The following is a 15,987-nucleotide window of genomic DNA, read 5'->3' as shown; positions in this document are numbered from 1 at the left end:
ATGAAACTCCCAAAGGAGAGCTGCAGTCCTGCTGCTTAGTGAGCGGGTGATACTGTTGCATCTGTTTTGCACAGAGATGCTTCTGCATCGTTTAAATCCTGACGAGTTTCGCATAAAAGTCTGTGATTGTATTTCTGTGTGTGGAAAACAGTTAACTGGCTTGAAAACACAATCTGGATAATAATTCCAGAGGGGTTAGCTAATGTCAAAACCGTTTTAAATTAGTCTATAATTGATTATATTAGACAGAAAACGGGAGGATTTTCCAAAAATAGAGTTTATGGCTGAAAAGCATTGATAAAATCACCTGCACGGCAAAGTAGACTTTAGGCAACAGTACATGTATTGTTGGCTCTATTGGTGGCTCTATGTTGGATGTGCAGGTGTTAGCAGTATTGGGGTTACTGCCTACTGTAGTTGGAGAAGGAAATGGCAACCCGCTCCAGTATTCTTGCCTGGAGAATCCCAGGGATGGGGGATCCTGGTGGGCTTCCGTCTATGGGGTCACACAGAGTTGGACACGACTGAAGTGACTTAGCAGCAGCATACTGTAGTTATTGCCATTGCATAAATAGGAACATTTCTGCAGATTTTCTTCAGTGGCTGATGAAAGCTTTCTGAGTAGGATCAGTGGACACTGACACTGAATCTGCACTGTTTTCTGGATCAGGTCTTCAACTATGAGACACTTTTCTAAGGTTACCAATTGGTTCATCTGTGCCCATGAGACTGGAATGTCATTGTCTTTGATTTTGTGAGTTTAGTTAGCAGTAAACAAATTTGATTATTTGAGAACGTGAATCAGATGTTTTATTTACATGAAATGAATTGCTAAAGAGTGTATGTAGATTGAATGCTTGTCAATTGAATTATGGATTCAGAACTCAGTTTTTAAGAAATCCTGATAATACTTACTGTAATACATGCACTAATTGATGTATTCATTTTGTAATATGTCTTTTGCTCATTAGAGTTTCAGAGTTTCCCAAAACAAATCATCTCATATTATTTGTAAAAAACTAGAAGCATTCCTGCATATACTGTTAATATGGCAATGAAAGTTACATATTTGGTAGAAGTAGTTGTTCCCTGATAAATTATAATCTAATCTCATTAAACCATTAAATGCTCCATCCTATTGTCCTTTAAAACTACTTTTAAAACTTTGTGGAATAGTTCTCTTTTTCTGTTCTTGCCACATTAATCTTGTTAGGTTTTCATTTTTTTAAAAAGTATATTTTATAGGGAATGTATAAAGAGGGTCTTCAGTAAAATACCTCTACGTTTGTGTAATGTTTATCCTAATTCAAAAAATGCATTTTTTCTGTGGGAGGTGGAAATTTATGGCAAATTAACCAGATTCATCTTCCATACATTGCTTTAAAATTGAATTTTTAGAACTAAAAATAGGCTACAGCTGATTTTCTTTGAAAATACATTTATCTTCTGTTCCTTAGGAATTTGGCTTTGCAGGCTGTCATTTGACCTGAGAATAGGAAAGAAATGGATACAAACTCAGTTCCTTGTTAGGTATTCACTCTGTGACATTTTCAGTCCAGAATGCCGTTTTCTTAATTGGGATTTGTTACTGCCCAGAAATGAAAGTTTTCCAGTCTTTACCGGAAGAGATCGTATTTTAAAACTTTTGAGCAATCTTAAGTCACAAATGAAAATAGAAAGGTGTATGCTGGAGACCTCAGAAAAGCATGCAGGTGGCTGACTGTGGAGGACGGTGGTGAACCAGGCCTCATGATTGTCCAGATCGCAGAGTAAGATCAAGATAAGTCCTTGAAAAGGGCCCTTGAGGGCAGCCAGTGGTTGTCAGCTTTTGGCTTCTCAGGAGAATCACCTGGAACATTGATGTGTTTTTGTTATCTGGATTCCATCATTACAGATTCCCGTTTAACCTGTTTTGATGGTACTCAGGCAAGAGCACTTTAAGGCCCATGGGGGATTCCAGTTGATATGCAGCTAGGGTTGAACACCACTAGAGAAGCAACATGGAGTGAATCAGTCAGTGGCCTGATTGGTAGGTGGTCCAGGTTCTTTTAATGAACTGAGGTGACCAGTTAGAATACACTAAGAACAGTTTTCTTAAAAAATTTGGGAAAAAATGAGCAGCAAGTTAGCAACCATGATAACTTAACTAGCTTTCTAGCTGATGTCTTTGAAAAACCAGATCCAGTATTTATGCAACAGATAATGTGCATATGGCTAATTACAGTTTGACTGAGAGTTTTTACATGAATAAATTTATGGTTACAAGCATATGTTTGTTTTTGCAGGGAGAAAACAAATCTGAATATTTTTTAGGATTAACTCCGATTGGTGTTGTTGTCTATAAGAATAAAAAACAAGTGGGAAAGTATTTCTGGTAAGTTTAACTTGAGGGCAGAATTGGTAGTAAAGTTGTGCACTATATGTATTGGGCTTATGGAACTTGAATGTCATTGAAAGTGTTGGGGAAAAGCAAACAGACATTTCCAGTGGTTGATAATAAATGACTGAAATTGGGTATAAGTTTTATTCTAGTTCATCTTGGTGTATATGTTCTCTGTAAATTTGAGGTATTTTGATTCTAGACTCTATTGTCCATGGAGGCTGTATATAGTAGGATTTCCTATCCATTCCAGTGTGTGTGGTGAACTGTGGGCCCAGGACTGCTCTGAGTTCTGACTCTAAATGAGGAAGGATCTGAGAGAGATTGGGGAGCCCACAGCACTACACTGTATCTGGAGAGGCTGAACTGCCAGGGCCTGGGGATGCCAAGCTCGTCTGCATTCACTGGAGAAGCCCAGGAGGGTGAGAAGGAAGTGTGTTTAGGAAGGTCTCCAGAGCAAAGGGTATACAGACAGTTACAGTAGCAGCCTATGGAGAAGCCAGTAGGAGCAATCTTCTTTTTCCACTGGACACTTCTTTGAATTTCTGACTAATTCTTAGAAGCAGCAGTAGCACCACCATCTGCTTTGTTTTTCAGGCCTCGGATTACAAAGGTTCACTTCAAGGAGACCCAGTTTGAACTCAGAGTACTGGGAAAAGATGTAAGTTTGTGTTTAGTGCTTAGCTTCCCTGAGACGGGAAGCCTTGTCTGCTCATTGATAACTTAGAAGACCTAGTGAAGTAACACTGCAATGTTTTCTACAGCTGCGGCCACATGGAAGCAGGTTAATTGACTCATGTAAACAACTCCTTTTCAAGGAAGGGAAGGGGAAGTGAGTATAAATGAATGAGTTGGTAATGGAGAAATGTCACTTCAGTTTTAACAAAGGGGAAAAAAATAACCTTTCTAGGGCACAGGAGAGAATAGGAGGTGATTATCGTTATTAGTTCTTTAGTATTGTCTGTGATGGTAAGATTCATGCAGTCAGAAGGGTGCAGCCTTCATGCAGGACAAAACATGTCCTAATTTTATCTTGAAGTCAATTGAACAATCTATAGGAAGTCACACTCCTATTCTTTCCCTAGTTGAGCATGGTAGGTAAACCAGGCTCCTCTGTCCCTAGGATTCTCCCGACAAGAATACTGGAGTGGGTTGCTGTTTCCTTCTCCCCTTAGCAGCATAGGAAGTCACACTTTTGTTCTTTCCCTAGTTGAGCGTGGTAAACCAGATGAGAAATTCTGGATGCTTTCAAGGGAGTGTAAGCCAAGGGTGCAAAAATGCTGACTGTCCTGCTGCAGCTTGGCAGAGACCTCCAGGACTGCTTGGGTAGTAGGCACAGGATTTGTTAGAGCCTCAGGGTTCTCTCGTGCCTTGACGAGTAGTTTTAGGGAAACCGGGCAAAAGAAGACAAGAATATGAAAGCTTCCTTTTAATCTCCCTGTGAAAATAATGCCTCCTTGAAGTGCTGTTACTATAATTCATGTTTATGGCATACGCAGGTGAAAATATGACGTAGGAGAATCCACCCTTCTGTCTCTTTAATACTAACTTTATGCAGAACAGAATTTAAGTGAAGGGTCTTGAATTGACTTTCTAATAAGATACTTGTAAAAAGAGGTAAACCCAATCTGCTGATGCAGCCACGAACTAAGACACAGGAAGAAAAGTGGCTGCAACCGCAGCTGGAGAATAATATCTGGCTCAGTGTCCTGCATTCAGCAGGTGCTCAGTAAACACTTGTCACCTGATCAGTGAGCTGATGTACTGGGGTGGTGGGCTGCCAAAGTAGAGAACTTGGTACTACCGTTTGTTCTTCTAGAAAAAAATGCAGTGATCCCTCCCAGAATTGTGTGACGTGCTATCGGAGTGTTTAGTGAGAATGTGATAGTAGGAGTTCCCTGGCAGTCCAGTGGTTAGGACTCCACACTTCCAGCTGCTAGGGCCCGTGTTCAGTCCCTGGTTGGGGGATCTACGATTAAGACCTCACAAACTACATGGCCTTGAGAGGGAAAAAAAACAACAACATGAAAATAAAATGGTAAGACTTTTACATGGAAACATTACTATTATTTGAAGTCATTTTTCCATTGAGACCTGACTTATTTTTGTGAGTGAGTCCTCTGGTGAACTCTTTGTACATTATTGCTACCCTGCCTTATAATGCCGTCTGCTGCCTTGAGATAAATGTTTGGTAAAGTTGCAGCCAACTTGAACTTTCAATTTCTTACATTTCTTCATTATTAGGCAAAAACAACAATAAAATTGATGTCATTGTGTGATTTTTTATTTTTTTAATGGCAGTCTCCAGGGGGTGGCCTGGTTTCCTACACACCCAGCTCACTCCCGGTGCCCTGGCATTTCTGAGAAAGTCTGACCGTTCGTCAGTGTGCATCCTGAGGCACCGTGTGCTCCTGGCTCTTTTAGTGGCTGTGGTCTTTAGTAAGGTAACAGAGCAGGTCACATATAACTTATGCTTGAATCAAAAGGATTTAAATTTTTGTCTTACACATGAACAGATGCTCAACATCAGTCATAATCAGAGAAATGCAAATCAGAACCACAATGAGGTACCATCTCACCCCAGTCAGAATGACTACTATCAGAAAGTCTACAAACAATAAATGCTGGAGAGGGTGTGGAGAAAAGGGAACCCTCTTACACTGTTGGTCAGAATGCAAACTAGTACAGCCACTATGCAGAACAGTGTGGAGTTTCCTTAAAAAACTGGAAACAGAACTGCCATACGACCCAGCAATCCCACTGCTGGGCATAGACACCGAGGAAACCAGAATTGAAAGAGACACGTGTACTCCAGTGTTCATCGCAGCACTGTTTATAATAGCAACCTAGATGTCCATCTGCAGACGAATAGATAAGAAAACTGTGGTACATATACAGAATGGAATATTACTCAGCTATTAAAAAGAATGCATTTGAATCAGTTCTAATGAGGTGGATGAAACTGGAGCCTATTATACAGAGTGAAGTTAGTCAAAAAGAAAAACACCAGTACAGTATCAGTTCAGTTCAGTCGCTTAGCTGTGTCCGACTCTTTGAGACCCCATGAACCACAGCATGCCAGGACTCCCTGTCCATCACCAACTCCCGGAGTTCACTCAAACTCATGTCCATCGAGTCGGTGATGCCATCCAGCCATCTCATTCTCTGTCATCCCCATCTCCTCCTACCCCCAATCCCTCCCAGCATCAGACTCTTTTCCAGTGAGTCAGCTCGTCGCATGAGGTAGCCAAAGTATTGGAGCTTCAGCTTTAGCATCAGTCCTTCCAATGAACACCCAGGATTGATCTCCTTTAGAATGGACTGGTTGGATCTCCTTGCAGTCCAAGGGACTCTCAAGAGTCTTCTCCAACACCACAGTTCAAAAGCATCAATTCTTCGGCGATCAGCTTTCTTCACCGTCCAACTCTCACATCCATACATGACCACGGGAAAAACCATAGCCTTGACTAGACGGACCTTGGTTGGCAAAGTAATGTCTCTGCTTTTTAATATGCTGGTCATAACTTTCCTCCCAAGGAGTAAGCGTCTTTTAATTTCATGGCTGCAATCAGCATCTGCAGTGATTTTGAAGCCCCCAAAAATAAAGTCTGACACTGTTTCCACTGTTTCCCCATCTGTTTCCCATGAAGTGATGGGACAAGATGCCATGATCTTCATTATGGAATTTAGAAAGATGGTAATGATGACCCTATATGCAAGACAGCAAAAGAGACACAGATGTATTGAACAGACTTTTGGACTCTTGGGGAGAAGGTGAGGGTGGGATGGTTTGAGAGAATAGCATTGAAACATGCATACTACCATACGTGAAATAGATCGTCAGTACAGGTTCGATGCATGAAACAGGGTGCTCAGGGCCGGTGCACTGGGATGACCCTGAGGGATGGGATGGGGAGGGAGGTGGGAAGGAGGGTCAGGATGGGAACACATGTACACCCGTGGCCGATTCATGTCAGTGTATGGCAAAACCACTACAGTAGTGTAAAGTAATTAGCCTCCATTTAAAATAAAAAAGAAAAATTTTTGTTTCATTAAACAATACATTAACCAAAGCACACCATTTCCTGAGTATGCTGGGTTTGCACAGTCCTTCTCCTTTCTCTACCAGGGCATCTCTTTGTGAGGTGGTGATTTATATAATGTTAAAATAAAGTTAATTAATATGGATAAGGCCTAACTGTTAATCGCAGATTAAATAAGCCCCTGAAACCTATCACCTGGAACAGTAATCACCATCAATTTGCAAAATGATTGAGGGTCTTAGTCTGCTGGTTTTCTGGTCAACTGCTCCAGAGATTTAACTATGTATGTTAAGGGCTGCTGCTGCTGCTAAGTTGTATCAGTCATGCCCGACTCTGTGTGACCCCACAGATGGCAGCCCACCAGGCTCCCCTGTCCTGGGATTCTCCAGGCAAGAACACTGGAGTGGGTTGCCATTTCCTTCTCCAATGCATGAAAGTGAAAAGTGAAAGTGAAGTCACTCAGTCGTGTTAAGGGCTATTAGGGTCAAATTCAGAGATTGAGTTCCCGAAAGAATAGTAATGTCCTGTAGATAAAATATTTTCCTGGGGTCACACTGTGGCATTAATGCTGTCCAATTCCACTTTTAAATATTAACTGTTCCCAACATAACACAGTGACATATTTTAATAAATATTGATAATATTTAATGTGTACTGCTGATCTGTCTATATATTGCTTTGTAAATAGCAAATAGCTGTCTGTAACTAAGTACTGGTTTTATAAAAGTTTATCCCTCTGACAGGTTCAGAAGCTAACTAGTATAAATACTTTTATGCATTATTTAAGCTTCCTAATAGGTACTGTGGTTTAAAGAAAAATCTTACATGATGATTGTAGAAATCTGGGAGTTACACTATGAGGAAGAAAATTTAAATTATCTAGTAATTTAGATTTCAAAGTTAGTGATTATGATTATTATTTGGGTCCACGCTCTCAGATTTTTGCCCCGTTAGAGTGAACATTTAATATATGTATATAGACATGTGTATATGTTTCATCTCCATGTGGTTTTGCACACAGTTTTTATACTTCATAGCATATCACAAATATTTCTCCTTTTATTATATATATTCATATTGTGCCTGCATAGTGTTTGGTTATGTGTTTTTTCTTAATGTTGCAGTTAACATTTTTTTCCTCCTCTTATATCTCATAACTTTTTGTTGCTGATAGAGGTGAAAGCTGTGGAATTTTATGTTTATTTCAAATATGCATGATTTGTTGAATTCTTTTGTTTTAGCGGGGAGTTTTAATTTGATACTTACCCATTTTATAGCTATATAGTTATATCAGTCACAGGTTAAAGTAGTTTATAGTCTTGTTTCTGTTATTTAATGAACTTTTGTATTTTGTAGTATTGGTCACAAATTCTAGAATAGTGTCAAGTGATCTAGCCATGTAAACAATTCTTGGTTGGTTTTTTATTTTGATGAAAACACCACTATTGTTTTACAACATGTATATTAGCTCTTGGTTTTAAGAATGTGTTCATTACTGGAGTTTGCATTTTTTAAAAGTTTGGATGAAATGGTTGATTTTCACTGAATGCCCCGAGAGCCAAGATCGCTGCTTGTTCACTCATTCAGTAAGTAATGCTGATTTCAAAAATCCAGATGAGAGAAGATAGTGACTTGGACCAGACTCGTAATATTTCAATTGCTGAGAGGCTGTTGGATCTGGATGATGGTTTTATGGATGTGGGAAATATGACTTGGTGACTTAAATGTGTTTGGCACTAATGGCAGCAAGAATGGAGCTGACATCAAGGGAGGTGGGGGAGGCTGTGAGTAGAGAGGCTCAGGGGAAAATCAGGAGGCCCACTGTTAACATGTTGAGTCTCAGATGTGTGGTCGATATCTAAGTGGGTACCTTTGGGAGACATAGCGGAGGTAAAGTTAACATGTTGAATCTCAGATGTCTTGTAGATGTTTGAATGGGGACATTTGGGAGACATGTATAATAACATTCTTTTTATTAATAGGAGGTAAAGTTGTTTCTGATTGGTAGCAGATTGAATGATTTGTGAAAATAGGGAGGAGTTTAGGATCATACCCAAATTTCTTGGTTTCGTTAACAGAGGAGAATGTAGTCTCCATAGTAGGCCCAGAAGTTGGCATGTACTAAGCACACTGTTGAATAAACGGGGAAAAATGATGCTGTGATTATATTTACATATAATACATCGTGGAACTGACCTCAGCTAAAACCACCCCATGTGACAGGATGTAGAACCAGAAGGTTTCTGGCAGCTCTGGCCACAAGTAATTAGACCACCTTGGCTGAACTCTCTGCCTGCTTTGGGAAGAGGACACAGGAAGTGATGGTGGCCAGGAGCTGACACTGTTCGTCAACAAGCCCAAGAGGTCTTGGTTACACAAGCTAGGCATTCCTTTCATGCTTTAAGTAGAACTAGAGTTTTAAAATTTGATTTTATTTGAGGACAGTTCCAAATTTATAAGAAGTTGCAAAGATTAAAATACTACAAAGAACAGGGTTATATATTGTTACTTACATTCGTTTGTTAGCATCTTACTCCATTTTCATTTTTGTTATTTCTCTACACATACATTGGAGAAGGCAATGGCAAGCCACTCCAGTACTCTTGCCTGGAAAATTCCATGACGGAGGAGCCTGGTGGGCTGCAGTCCATGGAGTCGCCAAGAGTCGGACACGACTGAGCGACTTCACTTCCATTTTTCACTTTCATGCATTGGAGAAGGAAATGGCAACCCACTCCAGTGTTCTTGCCTGGAGAATCCCAGGGACAGGGGAGCCTGGTGGGCTGCAGTCTATGGGGTCACAAAAAGTCGGACATGACTGAAGCGACTTAGCAGCAGCAGCAGCTACACATACATACGACCTTCTGAGTGATTCGACTGTATGTTTCACGTGTCATTTGTCTCTAAATACTTCAGTGTGTATTTCCTAAGAATAGGAATATTTCCCCATGTGGCCACAGCATAGTTATCAACTTAATAAATTTATGTTGATAGAAAACTTCCATTATCTACTTTTTCTATATTTATATATAGAAATATATACAAATACTTTTTCAACTTTGTTGGTTGACCTAATCACATTCTGTATATTAATAGCATTTTTCTGCTCCAATGTAGAATCAACTTAGCTTCCTTTAATCTGGAACATTTTAGTAGCATTTTTGTTTTTTATGATGGATGGGAGATTTTTGAAGAATAAAATTCTACCCTGCTTTTTGAAAATACAGTTGGCCTTTAAATATCAAGGGGTTTGAATTGCGTGGGTCCACCTGTCTGTTCTGTTCTGTTCAGTCGCTCAGTCGTGTCCGACTCTTTGCGACCCCGTGGACTGTAGCCTATCAGGCTTCTCCATCCATGGGATTCTCCAGGCAAGAATACTGGAGTGGGTTACCATTTCCTTCTCCAGGGGATCTTCCCGACCCAGGGATCGAACCCGGGTCTCCTGCATTGGAGGCAGACGCGTTAACCTCTGAGTCACCAGGGAAGCCTATAGATGGATTTTTTTCACTAAATAGATGCTACAGGTACTTCTTGATCTGTGCTTAGTTGAACATGTGGAAGCAGAACCGTGGATCCAGAGGGCCAACTATGTGGGGGTTGGCACTGCTAACTCCCTATTGCTCCAGGGTCAACTATAGACTTTCATATTTGTCTGATATTTCACTGTAATCAGATGAGATTCTGCATTCTTAGCTGGAAAGCAGCCCAGGTGAAGTTGTGGCTCTCCTGGGGTGTTACATCTGGAGGAGCATGAAGGCTCCTGTCTACCTCTCGTTGGTTATGTTAAATTAGTGTAATTGCTGGGTTGTTTCCCCTCCTTTGCAACGAATAGGTAATCTGTGGAGGGATCATGTCATTCAGTGCAAATACTCTGCTCTTCAAAATGTCCCTTGGGTCTAACATTGACTTAGGACTCTTTCCTGATTAGATCTTTTACTGTGATGCTTGCAAAATGCTGATTTTCTGGCTCTCCCACTGCCTCCATATTTTATTTTTAATTGGAGGAAAGCTGCTTTACAATGCTGTGTTTTTCTGCGGGGCAGCTTCAGTCCGTCACACTCATGTGTGTATGTGTATGTGTATATACTCATGTCCTCCACATTTATCATCGGTCCTTGGCATTCCACTGTGAGGGCCTTACCTTCTCTCTTTTCTATTTATTTCTGTTAGCATGCACTTACTCCTATTTTTTCCAGTGGTTTCTAATGCACTACTGTACCTAGCTATTCTGGTATTGTAATTGTCCTAAATATGGCCAAGGGCGCCCTTTTGACATGCCTCCTACCATTGTTTTGGTCATTTTCTCCCTTTTTTTGTCATCTCATTTCAGGTGCATCTTGTACCTACCCTGCATTTAGCCTGTTACCAGTCCTTTCTCCTGGTTCCTTTTAGTGGGGAAGGGTCAAGATATGGGTGTTAGTGTGGTTATTGCCACTGGGACATCTTTGCTTCTGGACTTTCTAGTGGACAATGCCAGGGAATACATGCATGAATATACATATATGTACAGGTATACATACAGACATTCATACACATGTGCTCAAATGAGCATGCTTCTGCATATTTTAGAAATTGTAAATTCATGCCATACCTCCAATTTCCATCCAGCCCCAGAGGGCTTGCTCTTCTTTTCCTCATCTCATTTTTGTATAGCCTTTCTTTGCCTGTGAGAACCTTAGCTCCCGACAGTAACACATTTACTTGTTTGTTCGGTCTTAAAACTACATCTCAAGCAGTGTCAGAATTCCTTTGTGCAAACCACTAAAATTGACAAGCTTTTTGTTTCTCTCTACTTGTGGCACCCAGGCTTAGCTGCCTCGTGGCATGTGGTATCTTAGTTCCCTGACCAGGGATCAAACCTGGGTCCCCTGCTTTGGATGGTGAATTCTTAAGCACTGGACTACCAGGGAAGTCCCTGTATATGGTTTTGTCCTTTTTCCTTCGTTTAGTAGTACCTCCTAGAAATCTCTATATCAGATCATTGAGAGCTTTCTTATTCTCTTGTACATCTGCATTTACTTTATTGAGTGTCTGTAAAATCATGTACTCAACCAGTCTCTTATGCTGGGTCATTTGATAGTTCTTGATAGTTTGCAATTATGTATTTTTCCTTCAGTCAAACTTTGTGTGTATGTTTTTTTATATTGCTGGAGGACTGTCTTCGGGGTGTGTTCTCAGGAGTGAGAATGCTCAGGTAGAGGGTAAGTACATGTGTGAATATTAGGTGTTGCCTTACTCCCATACCCAAGCCTTTACCCGCAGTCTCTGTGCCATTGTGCATTTCACCTGCAATGTGTGAGTGAACCTGTACTATTCGTATTTTCCTGTAAAGGTTCAAACGTGTGACTCTATTGGTAACATTTGGATCCTGAGGCCATATGACAGTTTGGCTTGGAGTCTTTCAGATTCAGTGATGGACTACTAAACTTGTGGTCAAATAGCATAATGTAAGCCCAGAACTCTCACTTCTCTAACTTTGGACAATTTTCTGAACAACATTGAAACTCCCTTTATCTATGAAGTGAGGATGATAAAATCTGTCTTACAGGGTTGTTGTGAGGTTGTACTGTGAATGAACCCAGTTCAAAGTTAGACTTGTAGCAAGCACCAGGTACATGTCTCTGTGTTGGAAGTATCTTACCCTCATGCACTTAAAGTTTTACACAGGAAAGGCCTCAGGCAGCACTTGTTCTTGAAAGGTGAATAGCTGATGCCACAGTTGGAAGGGGAGCTCAGGTCTTTTTCAGGCCCACGGAGTTTCCTTTGCTTCATTTGCTACTATGTATGTTTTTCCATAATTAAGTGAGCCATTTGTTTGGAAGGAATGTCTAAATTCTGCTATAAAAATTTTCTACATTAAGAGTATCAGTAGATAGTACCAGATATACCTTCATTTTAACAAGCTTAAGTAACATTTGTTATTAAATTCTTTCAAACATTTGTAAGACTGGCAATAAGGATTAGTTTTCATGAAAAAATGAAACCTGCAAGTATAAGAAAGAAATGCTGACATTTTAGGAAATTCTGCCAGTCCATTCTAAAAGAGATCAATCCTGGGTGTTCATTGGAAGGACTGATGCTAAAGCTGAAACTCCAATACTTTGGGCACCTCATGTGACGAGGTGACTCACTGGAAAAGACTCTGATGGTAGGAAAGGTTGGGGGCTGGAGGAGAAGGGGACGACCGAGAATGAGATGGCTGGATGGCATCACCGACTCTGTGGACATGAGTTTGAGTGAACTCCAGGAGTTGGTGATGGACAGGGAGGCCTGGCGTGCTGTGATTCATGGGGTCGCGGAGAGTTGGACACGACTGAGCGACTGAACTGACTGACAGTTTCTTTAAAGAGCAGATGAAGAAAAGATAGAGTAAAAACAATAGCAAAAGCAAGTCATCTGGAATCCTGGATTTGCACCTGTGAATTTTTTCAAATAGGAGGAAGAGTAAGCTCAACAAAACAGTTTTCATAGTTTATTGAAACATGATATAAACATTCTCTAATGTTTTGGCTCCTATTTTCTCCTTTACATTCCTGGGAAGAAAAGGAAAAGGGTAGATACAACACAATCTAACACATCCCTTCAAATTCTTTAATGTATATTTCTATGAAATAGAGTTATAAACAGTTATTCATTAAACAATTAATTTCTTTGTAAAAGAGGTAAAAAGCTTTTTCATGTTTAGTGTATAATTTGAAATACTACCCACATAGCAGACAAATGAGTTCTGGAATATTTTTGCTGTTCTTTTATTGTAAAATACAACATATATGTAGGAGTGGAAATTAATGTTATTCTTCCAGTGCTCTGTTGAAATGCACAGTGATTTTTAATTCAAACCATATTATGTGCATTTCAAAAAGAATTTAAAAAATAACTGGTGTGTGTGTAGGGGTGTTTATATGTAGTGTATAAAAGCCAGAGTTCTAGAAATAAAGTTTTTGCTCATATAAATCAAGGAAAGACTGGCTACCTTAGCAGCTCTTGGAGAGTCACAGAATAAAATTAGCTCATTAAAAGATCTGAGCGTTTAACCCAGTGTTTCCCAAACTTACTTGACCACAGAACTCTTTTTATGCCAATATCACGAGACATTAATGTTTAAGAGTCACGTTTTAGAGAGCACTCTGTAAAGAAAAAACAAGATAACGTTAAAAGAACAAGATAACATTTTACTCAGTGTTTTCAAATTCCCTTCTAACTTGCCTTTCCAACTAATAGCAAGATTGATAGCTTGTTTTATTTCTGAACTTACTTGAATTCTTTATCTGGCTTTGCACTTGGAATGAGAAAACAGTGGAAAATATGGGGAAAGTGATTAAAATATTGTGCCCGCTGTCTCACATACACAAACATAATTTAATTTTACATTTAGGCTCATTTATAAAGATAAAATTTCTCAAATTACTTAAAATTTTGTGATAGTTCTTTGGTATTTATTTTTAGTTCAAGAATAGTTTTTTTTCCATTCTACCGTTTGCCTTCCTTTGCTTTATCAGTAGTTAAGTTTGTTCAGTCATTTGCTATTAGTCCCTGGTTTTTATTTCGTCTGGTGCCTAAATTAAGTTCACAATTGCCAAGTACATATAAATCTTGTAGAAATAGAATGTTAAAAAAAAAATCCCATAATACTGTAGTCTTGTAATCTTTGCACTTCTTTTTAGCCTCTCCTCTGTCTCTGTGGATCATTGATAAGGAACCTCTTTGCTGTAGGCCTTTCCAATATTTATGTAATGATTGCATTTACCATTGTTAGAAGTACTAATCTCTTTTAAGTATTTGAGCTTTGCAGTGTCCCTTAGGTTACTTCAATTGACCTTGGAGATGGGATGAATATGTAATGACAGGATTGAGAAGATGTTTATCCCTGCAACTCTAGGGAAGCTAGGGAAGGCAAACTGTCCAGTTGAGGTTGCTTCCCAAGGCAGGAGCGAGGGGCTAGCTAGAGTAGGGCTTTGTGTGGCGAGGCTGTTGGACATGGGAGAGGCAGTGAAGCTGGAGCCCAGGGAGAGGTAACTGTGGAGCATCTTGCAGTGTGAGCACATCCATGACCCTGTCAGTAAACTCAAGGCACTTCAGAGAATTCAGGCTCAAAACAGATTCATTTCTTCAAAGTTGCAAAGCGAAACAGCCAGCAAAGATGGGAAAAGAGTGAGAAAAACAGAGGGAGTTAGGTTGGGAATTCATCCATTTGATATGGTCCTGAATTCTTCCAAATGATGGGATTGGGACTTTGAGCCCTGTTTACTTAGAGATCCACAGTATGATGAACCCCCATGTGTTATCTGAGTTAGAGGTGACTTAAGCTTAGTCTGTTTATAAAATAAAAGAAGTAGATTGAGACCATAGCTTTGCTTCTGGCATGAAATGGCTGAAGTTATGAAGGTATTTCAAAAATTTTGCCAAAAGCATGAATTAGATTCTTGGATGAAGTATTTTAGCAATTGGTCGGAATGAACTTCTGAAGTTAAGCAGCTACTTGTGTTTGTATGAACAAATGGAACGTGCTAATTGTCCATGTCCTTTTGGAAAAGGTTTAGCAGGTAGGGAAGTCTCAAAAAGAAAGACATTTAAATATCACATCAGGTACATTCATGTCAGCAGTTATTTTAAGTGGCAAAAATGTATAGAATTTATTCAGAATACCTGGCTCTTTTTTTTTTTTAAATTTATTTATATCAACTCACCTTTTAGTATTTGGATCATTCTGCTAGCAGTGGGACAAAATCCAGGCAGCTGGTGTTAAAGCCCTGTATGAATGGGGGAATGAGTTTATACTTGTCATTGCATGGGACAGAAGTAATTAGGCGGCCTGCGGGAAACCCTTTTGTTCCTTTAATAAATTTGTACCCAAGGAAATTTGCTGCCGCTGCTGCTAAGTCGCTTCAGTCTGACTCTGTGCGGCCCCATAGATGGCAGCCCACCAGGTTCCCCTGTCCCTGGGATTCTCCAGGCAAGAACACTGGAGTGAGTTGCCATTTCCTTCTCCAATGCATGAAAGTGAAAAGTGAAAGTGAAGTCACTCAGCCGTGTCCAACTCTTAGCGACCCCATGAACTGCAGCCCACCAGGCTCCTCCATCCATGGGATTTTCCGGGCAGGAGTACTGGAATGGGTTGCCATTGCCTTCTCCTCAAGGAAACTTGGGAAAACCCAATTCTGGTTGGATCTTAGATTCTGGTTGGATCATTAGGTAATGGTAGTTTTGAAAAATATATTAGATTTCCTGTGACCAGGTGTCTATATGAAAAGTAAAATAATGCAGATGTTTATGTAAAGAATAGAGTAAATACCTGTCCGAGAAGAGTTTGAGGAGATATACTTTATTTTCAAGTTTGTTTTTTTTTCCTCCTGCATTTTTGGAAAGCTAGGCAATATATATAATTAAGTCGCTTTGTGAAAATTTGATTTAATATGTCAATTCCACGTTGTTTTTAGATGTTCTTGATAAAACATGAAAGTGTCTCTGTCACAGAGTAGTCATCAGCAGCCACCATTTCTTGTCAGTGACAATGCCCAGCATGTGGTCCTACCTAATACACTTAGTGCTTCAGTTGCTGACAGA

At 39.9% G+C, this 15,987-nt stretch overlaps 1 protein-coding gene across 3 annotated transcripts in view; it reads left to right on the top strand.

Moving 5' to 3' along the window:
• The window catches only part of EPB41L4A (erythrocyte membrane protein band 4.1 like 4A), a 288,909-nt gene that overhangs the window by 183,419 nt on the left and 89,503 nt on the right, over positions 1 to 15,987 (top strand). For all 3 annotated transcript variants that reach the window (XM_055436713.2, XM_055436712.2, XM_055436710.2), the window contains exons 8-9: positions 2,286 to 2,374; positions 2,978 to 3,041. In XM_055436713.2, the coding sequence (XP_055292688.2) occupies positions 2,286 to 2,374; positions 2,978 to 3,041 (153 nt within the window). The remainder of the gene's footprint in view (positions 1 to 2,285; positions 2,375 to 2,977; positions 3,042 to 15,987) is intronic.

Source organism: Moschus berezovskii, chromosome 9 (genome assembly GCF_049115385.1).
Source record: "Moschus berezovskii isolate FMDL1 chromosome 9, NW_MosBer_1.0, whole genome shotgun sequence".
Taxonomy (NCBI): Eukaryota; Metazoa; Chordata; class Mammalia; order Artiodactyla; family Moschidae; genus Moschus; species Moschus berezovskii.
Note: the sequence above shows the minus strand (reverse complement) of the source record. Positions and strands in the feature narration are given on the sequence as shown.